This window comes from Phyllostomus hastatus, unplaced genomic scaffold (assembly GCF_019186645.2).
Source record: "Phyllostomus hastatus isolate PE091 unplaced genomic scaffold, TTU_PhHast_1.1 phas_contig_308, whole genome shotgun sequence".
Taxonomy (NCBI): domain Eukaryota; kingdom Metazoa; phylum Chordata; class Mammalia; order Chiroptera; family Phyllostomidae; genus Phyllostomus; species Phyllostomus hastatus.
In genome coordinates, this window is record NW_025333848.1 from 1,328,502 (window position 1) to 1,338,544 (window position 10,043).

The window sequence follows — 10,043 nt, forward strand, 5'->3', positions numbered from 1 at the left end:
TGCTTTCAGTACATTGCTTATGAAGACCAATTACTGTCTTACTGGAGACAGAATGAGCTTATAAGCAGGTACTCACAAAATAAATTTTGGTGTCTCTTACTTTCTCTGTGCTTCTTTTGTATGAGTGTGATAAACAATAAAGCAGAAGAAAATAAGAGAGGAAAAAGATTTTAAATGACATAAATTCTTTTCAAGTCAATTAAAATATTTACTGTCTGCTATTGTTAAAAAATGAATACAGCCCTTTTAGAAACATACATATGAAAACAATTCAAAATGTCGATACCATGTGATAAAGCTAAAGTTTTACACTAGAAAAGTGTTTTTTAATGTAGCATTTTTTCCTTACCTATATGGTATGACAATTTTCAGTACATTTTAAAGGAGCAAACACTTCCTATAAATCATTTTGTTCATTCTGTTTTTATTTTCACATACACAAAATCAGCTTATAACTGCACTGAATACAAAAGACAAACAAACAAACAAACAGTTTATTGCACTAAAAATACTTCACATGAAGTACTGCACATGACAGAATTGATTAGGAGAGGCATAAGTCTATAATCAGATATTGTGGGTTTGAGCAGTACAGATTTTTTTCTGATAGGAATCTGCGACACTGTATATTGCACACTTTCCAGCACTTATCTGTTTACAAATATTCTAATGTTCTTTGGTTTTGTTTTTATCTTTGTAAAACAGGGCGTAGACGGTTTTAAAGGCAAAGAACTACATACCATTGAAAAAGTCGTTAAAGAAGTAAGGTAAAGAACAATGACTTAAGTACAAGGTCATCTCATTCTTTTTGGGGGAAAAAGTGACAAAGTAACCTGGAAAACTTCTCCAAAAAGAGAGAAATATTACAAAGCTTAGTTTCATAAGCATTTGTCCACTTACAAATGTTCTCTGAGTTTAACAAATGCGTTTAGACAATGTCTGTGTTACCAGTTGAAATTTCCTTTGTTTACATTCGGTTTTTAACACTGCCATCTAACTCCTTCAAATAGTGCAAAGGCATGAAGGACGCTCATCGTTGGTAGTCATCCAACAATAAATAATGGCTCTAAACCTAGCTATTTTATTATTTCTGAGTTGATAAAGTGTAAAGTGCAGTCAAAAGGTTTAAAGTCATTCTTCTCATTCTTTGGATGTAAATATCCGTCAATCTGTGATGTTTTCAGCTTATGACCAGGGTATTTATTCCACAGTGCAGATAACACAGATATTCTTGGAATTTCTCTTCCTTTTCTATGCAGTCTTGTTTGGAAGGAGGATTCCAAAATAATACAATGTTTTTCACAAAATTTTTATGGAAAAAGTCTGACCAGAGAGCAGCATCCATTGACACAAATTTCCTGGGTTCCATGAAATAAGAGTCTATAAACAAATATGCTTTCTCATTATTTGAAGGCTTTGCTACATATCCAGTGCAAATTCTGTCCACATTCTGTGCTGCTGACCTCTGTGCTACTCAGAAAGGCACAGTTCCCTGATCCTGTAAGATTGAACCTGTTGAACAATAAAGAAACTAAGAGTTATTTTCAGATTGTCATTTCTGTTCAGTTACATGAGAATAAAAACTTTTTTGTTTTTGCTGAGTAGGAATGCATGAGGCAAGTCTGCCAGTCAAATGACCATAGACGAGATAGCAGACAGTTATTCAAAGGAAGAGCATGTGGAAAGAAGGTACAAAGCTGAGAAGAGTTAAGAGTTCCCTTTATTTGGCTGGCATGCCACCAGAGGAGTGACTCTTGACCATTTTTGAATTCACAAACCCTTCAAGAAACAATTCCCCGAAAGTATATACATTCAACAAGGCTACATGTCAGTGCATACAATTGTAGGGGTTTATGGCCCTTGAAGCTCATCTGTGGATATGGTACCATTAGACTCCTATTAGGAATTCTTTTTCTAGAAATTTGAATTTATTCTCTGTACCAGTTAATTATTGTATTTTGCCACATACAATGTGCACTTTTTTGCCCAAATTTTTGATGGAAAAATAAGGATGTGCATTATACATGGGTAATACCTGAAATACCTCGTATCTGCTCTTGTGTTTTGTAATTATTTCTTATATAAAATTTCTTGTACCATAATATGTTGAAAATAAACGCTAAAATTCCCTTATAATACAAAAAACCCAAGTATCTAAATATAAATAAATAAATAAATAAATTAGAAAATTAAAATGAAAGGTCTTTTCCCTGAAAATGTGGGCCAAAAATGTGGATGCACATCACACGTTGCAAAATAAGGGTATAATAAAACTATATAGATAACTAGAAATTCATTCAACTCTGAGTTTTCATATAAGGAATATCAACAGTAAACTTATAAAGTGTCCTTCAAACTTTAAAATGTAGTTTAATTACACGTAAAGAAAATAAAGTCAGCTTCTTTAATTCTGGAGTAAGTTTTTTTTCAGGTCCACAGAAGCTTCTAATTAGGTATGAAAATATTGTTCTTTACCCCTGTGGAGATGAGAACTGGGACGTAGTAAAAGGGAGTTATTGTCCAAAGACTGGTTTATCACTAAAATATTAATATGAGATTGAAAATGTTAGATCATGTTTGCATCATCATAACTATTCCTGGCATATTTCTAACTTACACTTATTCACACCACATTTTTTTCTGAGATCAAATTACTAGAAGCATTTGTTGTATGAATTCCAGGTAGATGAAAAGAACAAAATGATAACATCAAAGCCTTTCTTTAAAGAATTCCAAACAGTATAAGTATACAAAAGAGATAGTTAAAGCTCTATTTAGAAAGAGCACAACCTTCATATAGAACAGTGGAAAAAAGGAAAATGGTTTTCCTGAGCTACAAGCCTGAAAAGGATAAAGAAACATCTTGAAACTTACCAGTTGTTAAATTCTTTGCCATTTGACCATTTCCAAGTCTGACCAGCTTCATTTTTCAGCCCGATCCAGTGTTCAGCTCGACCCACATATCGCTTTAAAAAGATCTGGAAGAAAGCACAAAGAGGGTGCATATTAAACAACCCCTCTGGGTAGGTAGGTCTATAATTCTCGAAAGCAATTTCTCAAAAGCTGATTCTGAGGTACAGTAGTTAAGCTGGTCATTTGTTAGCTCTGTATAGAATCAACTCATTTGGATTTCTGGCCTTTGAAGCTAAGCATTCAAATCAAATTTACAGGGTTAAATAGAGCCCTGATTTTGACCTGAGACAAAATTTTCCTACATGGGAGACAGGTACAATGTCTTCTTCATAAATCAGGAAACAGAATGAAATCACAGATGAGCCATATAAAAGAAAATTGCAATATTTTATGAAATTGTTTTTGAATACTATCTTACCATGTCCTTTTCAGAATCAATGAGAGCAAGAGTAGCACCATGCTTCAAGCAAGAGTTTTGGGCCAAGGTCCAATTCCTTGTTGTGTTGGAAATGAAGTAGCATTTCCCCTGGTATCCAATCCAGTCATCTGAGCATGAAGAAATAGGGCTGCTCGATGGTTCTAAAGGCACATACTGGGCTGGACAATTGTACTGGCCCACTGTAGACAGGAAAATTGTTTTAGTTACAAAAGGAACTGAATACCCACAGCACACAAACCTAGCTCAGGGAATGCGGTTCTGTACTAAGTGATAAAATAAAAAATGAAAGGCAAGAGAGGCAAATTTTAAAAAGCTTAAGAAAGCAGGTTCCCACTTTACCACATCTCCCATTGTGCCTAATGATCATCGTATAGGGTATAAGAAAGAAAAAGAGGGTGGCTCTTTGGCTATAATGTCCAAAAGCGGTAGAAAAAATAGAAAAATCTTGTAAATAGCCTTGGACTAGAAAGGGCAAAGTGCATTAAACATTTCAAGTAAGATTCTGGGTCTGAATGCAGGGGTGGAGGAACAAACTTGCAGTAGACAGTAGAACACTGTGTAGGGAGATGGAAGAAAACTCGCAGGGGAATCAGTCATTCAGGATACAAAAGGGTCTATGACTTGAGTTGTTTCACAAAATTATAACAACTCATGCATGTAAAAGACACAAATGTATCCTGGTATAACAGTGTTTTGAATACTATATGACATTGACTATGAGAGTGTCTAGATCTATCTATTCTTAATTTTCATAACCATGGGCAGTGGTCTTCAAGGTGAAAGGCAAATGCCTAACCAAGTCCTGATTCATCTATGGCTTATTTTTTCTGTCAACAATAAGTGTGCAGCCCACATTTTTCCTAAGTAAATGTTGATTTATTTAGAATGTGAATCAGCTCCTTTCATTCCATATTTAAACCTATATTAAAGTAATTTTTTCCATAATAATGTATAAATCATAGGCAATTTTCATACTGAAAACTCAGAATGGTATTATACTAATCATTGAAGAAACATGGGATTATACCTAGTATTTTTTAGGAAATCCACCATGTATGATGTATGGGATAATCCTAAATTACTCAAAATTTCTGATTAATTGGACTAAGTAATCCCTGTTGATTTCAGCTGGGCTTACAACAAATGCTCACAGAAAAGGAATTCTATGAATTCATACAGTACAGACCCACCTGATAGAGCAATGAGAGTTATGACCAGAACGGTGATGAAGACCACATTCAGTACAGCGCATGGAATAGGAACCGGAAGGGACCCTTCATTATTTGATACAAAGACAGGGCTGGAGGTACTTCCTGAAGAGAGAGAGAGTTGTTGGTGAATTCAGGCAGACCGCAGAAGTACAATAACAACATTAGATATTTTCTTGATACGTTTAATTTAAAAAGGAGGTATGTGTCTCCCTATCCTGTAAGCGTATAAAATTTATAACTTAACTTTCCCCAGTTTTTGAGTGAATTTGGCTAGTTTCACTTTGGATAAAAATGAAACAATCTAGGTATAATAATGAGATCATACAATATCTCTCGAATGTGTGTGTATATATATATATATATATATATACTTAATAGCTATGAAAATTGTGTCTAGCATAGTTTTATTACTTTAGTCACTATAAAAACATTTATTAAATACCTGATTAGTCTAGATGACATATCAAAAAGTCCTAAGCATAATCTCTAACCTCTCTGCATTTACTGCTTAAGAGAGATGATGCAAATGAGGGTAAAAGGGAGATAATATAACAAAACTCTGGAATTGATATATATGTATAAATAAATATATACAACTAGAATGACTGAAAATAAAAAAGAATGATAGTAGTTTTTGGTGAAGTTTGTGCAGATGTGAAGCAATTAAAATTTTCATATGTTACTGATAAGAGAGTAAAATGAAAAATACTTTGGAAAACTTTCTTACATAATTAATTGTATACCTACACTATAATCCAGCCATTCTATTCCTATGTATTTTCTCAAAAGAAATGAAAATATGTTTTTAAAATGCTTTGTGCAAGAATGTTCATAGAAATTTTATTCTTAAGATCCAAATCCTAACAATAACCCAAACACACATCAACAGGAAAATGGATAAACAAATTATGCTATTATCCATACAAAGAAATTCTACTCTGCAATTGAAAAAGAAAAACTGATACATGTAACAAAATGGATGAATTTAAAAATAATTGGAGTGAAAAATCCATCTATAGTTATATTCTGTTTATTTCAATTAATATATCATTCAAGAATAGCTGAATTAAACTACAGTGACAGAATTCAGAAAAGTGATTGCTTCTATCTATGTAGGAAAGGTAATTTGAATGAAAAGAAATACAGGGCAATTTTCTAGGTTGATGAAAATTTCAAATGTTTATTGGAGTTGGTGTTATAATTGATTAAACTGTATGCTTATAATCTGTGCATCCAATGTATGCTAATAATACCTCGACTAAAATGATATGTGAATAAACAGTAATAGAGGAAACAAAACAGTGTTAAAGACAGAATATTTGGCAGAAGTTTTTTCATTTACCCTTTGTATAATGATGGAACAAAGTAAAAATTTGATTTCATCAATAAAATTACTTGTTGAAAGATTTAGAATGTAAATATAATGTGAATGATGATTCTTAGTTACACAAACATACACACACAAACCCAGAGGAACATCTGTTCTAAAATATAAAAAAATAATTGAGAAAAGAGAAAAGGGGATTTTGCGACTCAAAGTTTCAAGTGGATTTTGCTAGAAAAAGCTATCAGTTTCTTTTTTTAAAATTTGGCTTCACAAGTAACACATAGTTCCCTTCTACATCCTGAGAAAGTAAAATGTAAAATTGCTACTTGATTAATATTAAAATCTATGATAAAAAGTCTCAAAATATGAAAATGTCTTGTTTTTCAATAAGAAGACTTTTACAATTAAAAGCACATATCTTGAAATGCATGTATTTTTGTCTTAAAACATTTATCTAAGGTTAAACTGGGCAAAGAGATGCTGCTTTCTCTAACAGTCATGTACCACATGAATGTCAACATCAGCTTCTGCTTCCGGGGTTGTCTTTTCCACCATAGATCTGGATTCGGATTTTTCAAGAGATGCCTTTGCTTCTCCTGTGCCTAGTTCTGTTGCTTTCAGCTTCTCAAAGTAATTCTTTCTCTTTTTACCGGCATCCAGTTGTTTACCAGAAGCCCAGGGCAGGCAGGCTAGCAAGTTCAGAGCTCTCTGTCTAGTTTCACTTCTCATCATGCTGCCTGGACTCAGTGCAGCAACAGCCCTTGTTCCTGAGCCAGTACTAACACATCCAAATAGCTCAGGGACCGCAAAGTCCACCTCAGTCTGTTGGCTTATCCAGCGGGTAAACTGTACAGATGCTTTTCAGATTGCACTTTCTGTTCATTAGTGAGGACTATTGTTACTCAGTTTGATTTATCACCTAGATGACAAAACACTCCCCCAATACTTCCACTCTGATTATAGGCTCTTCTTATTAAAGGAGAAATTGAAAACAAATCCACCTTTACATAGTGACCCACAGAAAGCTGATGCTTGATGGTTTGGTTGTTCATACTAATAAAGCAACTTTAAGGTGAGCAGAAACTAAATGTTCAATGGAAATTTGGGATGATCTCAGGAAAAGTTAAGAGTTTCTGAATTAGGACCTTTTTGAACTGTGACCTCTGTTTATTGAGTAGTTTTATTATTATACTAGTTTTACTTTTTGGCACCTCAACTGGGCTATAGCCTTATGGTTATGTGGTTACCAAAAATTTTGGATAGCTTGCACTTGTTATCCATGCTGCATTTTGTGTTCTTAAGTGAAAGATGGGTTTGTGGTAGATAAAACTTTTTTTTTTTAAGATTTTATTTATTTATTTTTAGGGAGGGAAGGGAGGGGGAGAGAGAGAGAGAGAGAGAGAAACATCAATGTGCGGTTGCTGGGGGTTATGGCCTGCAACCCAGGAATGTACCCTGGCTGGGAATTGAACCTGGGACACTTTGGTTCCCAGCCCAAGCTCAATCCACTGAGCTACGCCAGCCAGGGCAGATAAAACTTTTTTTAACACAAAACAGTTGAGTAGACATATTCTCAGAAAACAATCCCTTCCTCTAGATTGTTTGAGCTCTGCTGTTCATAACACATCCCTCTATTGCTGCTTACAAATAAACTCTACTTCCTACACGCTAGGTTTTGGGGTACCTCAATGATTAAAGAAGGAAGAGAGATAAATGAAAAAAATCAAGAAAGTCTCATTGAAACAAGTTATAGGAAAACAATGTAAAATTTTAGTAATAATAAATAGAATGGATCCACGGACAGAATAGACCAATGGAAGAGGGAAAATAGTATATAGTTATGATTATCATATTTTGATGAAAAGAAAAAAGAAAAAAATGCCTGATTCATGCAGAATTTGAAGTCAATAATTAGATGGTAAAATTGAAGGATGAAATCTATGAAAAGAGTCCCATAAAGAATATAGAAGCAGCTCTGGCTAGTGTGGCTTAGTGGATTGAACACCACCCTGTGAACCAAAGGGTGGCTGGTTTGATTTCCAGACAAGGCACATGCCTGGGTTCCAGGCGAGGTCCCCGGTCAGGGGCATGTGAGAGGCAATCACACATTGATGTTTCTCTCCCTCTCTTCTCCTCTGTCTAAAAATAAATAAATAAAATCTTGAAAAAGAATATAGAAGCAGAAGATGGCATTTTCGAGAATTCTTTTATGACATTCTCTTCATAAATTACTGTTGGACAGCTTGAAGTTCAGATGTTTACATGGTTGCCCTTTCAGAGATTAGAAACGCTCACTTTCAACAAGTGGGAAATGCTATCATAAGAACACAAAATGAGGCACACAGGGAGCACAGAAAGATGCAAAGTGAAGGCAATCAAGAATGTAATGGTTTATGTGGACAATAGAAGCTTTGTATCGAAAGTCAGTGTTTCCTGGAATATGGTCAGATGGATATGGAAAAGGGGAGAGTGCTCCTAGCTAGTACAGAGGTTTTTCTAGTTGCATCTAAAAATTGAGATAATATAAACTGAAATAGAGAAACAGATCCTCGAAGATCTGCCATTCACCTTTGTGTTTCCTCTTGTCTCAGGAATCCTATCTTCTCATAGATAAAGACATGTTTACTTCTTCCCATTTTCTCCTTTATCCTGAGTGAAATAGTATCTAACCAAGTTCTTCAAAAAACAAAGTCTCATTTTCTTCCCTAAGTACTGTTACAGGGTGGGGAAAAAGTAGGATTAGAGTTGTTTGTATGAAAAATAATACAAGAATCAATAATGATACATGAATATACTTTGTGTTTCATGTACTCACAGTTATAAACCTACTTTTGCCACACCCAGTACATGTCATCTACATATATAGTTATTACCAGTACATAAAAATAAGATCTGACTTACTTTGTTGTCCTCTCTCCAAGATGTTGTGTTCTGTTAGGGAAGAATCTTCAGCAATCATCTTTACTCTGGTTTGATTCTCTGGTTAATCTCAGCTCAAGACAGTCTACAGCGAGTCTTCGCTGGAGCTCTAGTTCAGTCTGAGTCTCTGAGCTTTTATAGTTGCATTTATAGTCGCATATGCGGCTCCACCCCCTTCCTCTTGCCTTCTAATCACTTAACTACTCCAGTTCACTTTAATTTATGCTCCAGTGGCCCAGACAGTGTATAATGTGTTGTTGTGAGTTATGGGTTTTCCCTGCTGTCTGAAATGTGCTTTCTCACAACTGTAGGTGTAGCATCAAGAGGCAGTTGGGGTTTTCCCCAAATTTGTGACATCCCCTTAAATTTGTAGAAAATAAACAATAATTTAGGAGACAGCGTATCTAAGTAAAGAATTCAAAGTTAGGGATTCCAACTTTGAGATGGAAATAATTTGGAGAGTAATATTTCTCTGGAATCCCATTCATTCATTTATTTCACTAATATTTATTGAACATTCACTATGAACTTAACACTATTTAAAGCTAGATAACTTATTGTTGAATAAGAATTTTAAGATCTCTATCCTCATGGATCTTTCTTCAGCATGGAAAAATTTCCTTAGGGAGCTATAAATTGGCTTTCAGAAGTCTGTCATTCACTCCTTTCTGAAGGAGTTTTTTTCTAAAGGTATCATTTGGTAAGTAGTTGCTTTAATGCAGGAAATAGAAACCTGTGGTCTGGAACTTCCTTTCTGTGTTCTAAAATTATTTATCTTGAGCTATCTGTTTCATTTATCTTCTTTTAATTTTTTTGTTAAATTTTACTGTCATTTAAACCACTCTTGTTTTTCCTCAGTAATAGATTTTCCCCTATCTGCTGGGTTATTTTTCTTATGTCCTGAGTATTAAGACATTTGGAATATGATCACTATAAAGACATGTGGCCATAGTATGAATATTATACAGATAACTTATTAAGCTCAGCACAAAATGAATGCAGAATGTCCACGTGTGGTGATTTAAGGAGGAGATCAAAATACATCATGGTTAACAATGGTGCCAAAAGTTTGATCATTAATATCACTTCTATAGAGTAGAGAAATTCTGTTTTTACAATAAAGCCTTTGTGAAAATGTCAAGCTTAAGTGGGTTGGAAATTATCATCTACTATAGGTGAGTTAGGGCATGATATTTATCTGTTTATCTAAGACATGAAGAGGTACACGTTGGCC

At 34.4% G+C, this 10,043-nt stretch overlaps 1 protein-coding gene across 1 annotated transcript; it reads right to left on the reverse strand.

The window, feature by feature from the left end:
• Positions 1-475: 475 nt before the first annotated feature.
• Positions 476-8,920, reverse strand: LOC123819391 (early activation antigen CD69-like). The gene is made up of 5 exons (XM_045839728.1): positions 8,792-8,920; positions 4,543-4,665; positions 3,332-3,531; positions 2,875-2,978; positions 476-1,512 (listed from the first exon to the last, which is right to left on the reverse strand). The coding sequence occupies exons 1-5, from the start codon at positions 8,847-8,849 to the stop codon at positions 1,404-1,406; spliced, it is 594 nt and encodes a 197-aa protein (XP_045695684.1). The 5' UTR covers positions 8,850-8,920; the 3' UTR covers positions 476-1,403.
• Between the last annotated feature and the right edge of the window lie 1,123 nt (positions 8,921-10,043).

What these genes read in the sequence shown, in the direction of transcription:
- LOC123819391 (XM_045839728.1), bottom strand. Translation starts at nt 8,849, where the DNA reads ATGATTGCTGAAGATTCTTCCCTAACAGAACACAACATCTTGGAGAGA. An exon ending in AACTCTCATTGCTCTATCAG is followed by an intron (nt 3,532 to 4,542) that starts GTGGGTCTGTAC and finishes TCCTGTCTACAG; the next exon opens with TGGGCCAGTACAATTGTCCA. An exon ending in TTGATTCTGAAAAGGACATG is followed by an intron (nt 2,979 to 3,331) that starts GTAAGATAGTAT and finishes GCTTTCTTCCAG; the next exon opens with ATCTTTTTAAAGCGATATGT.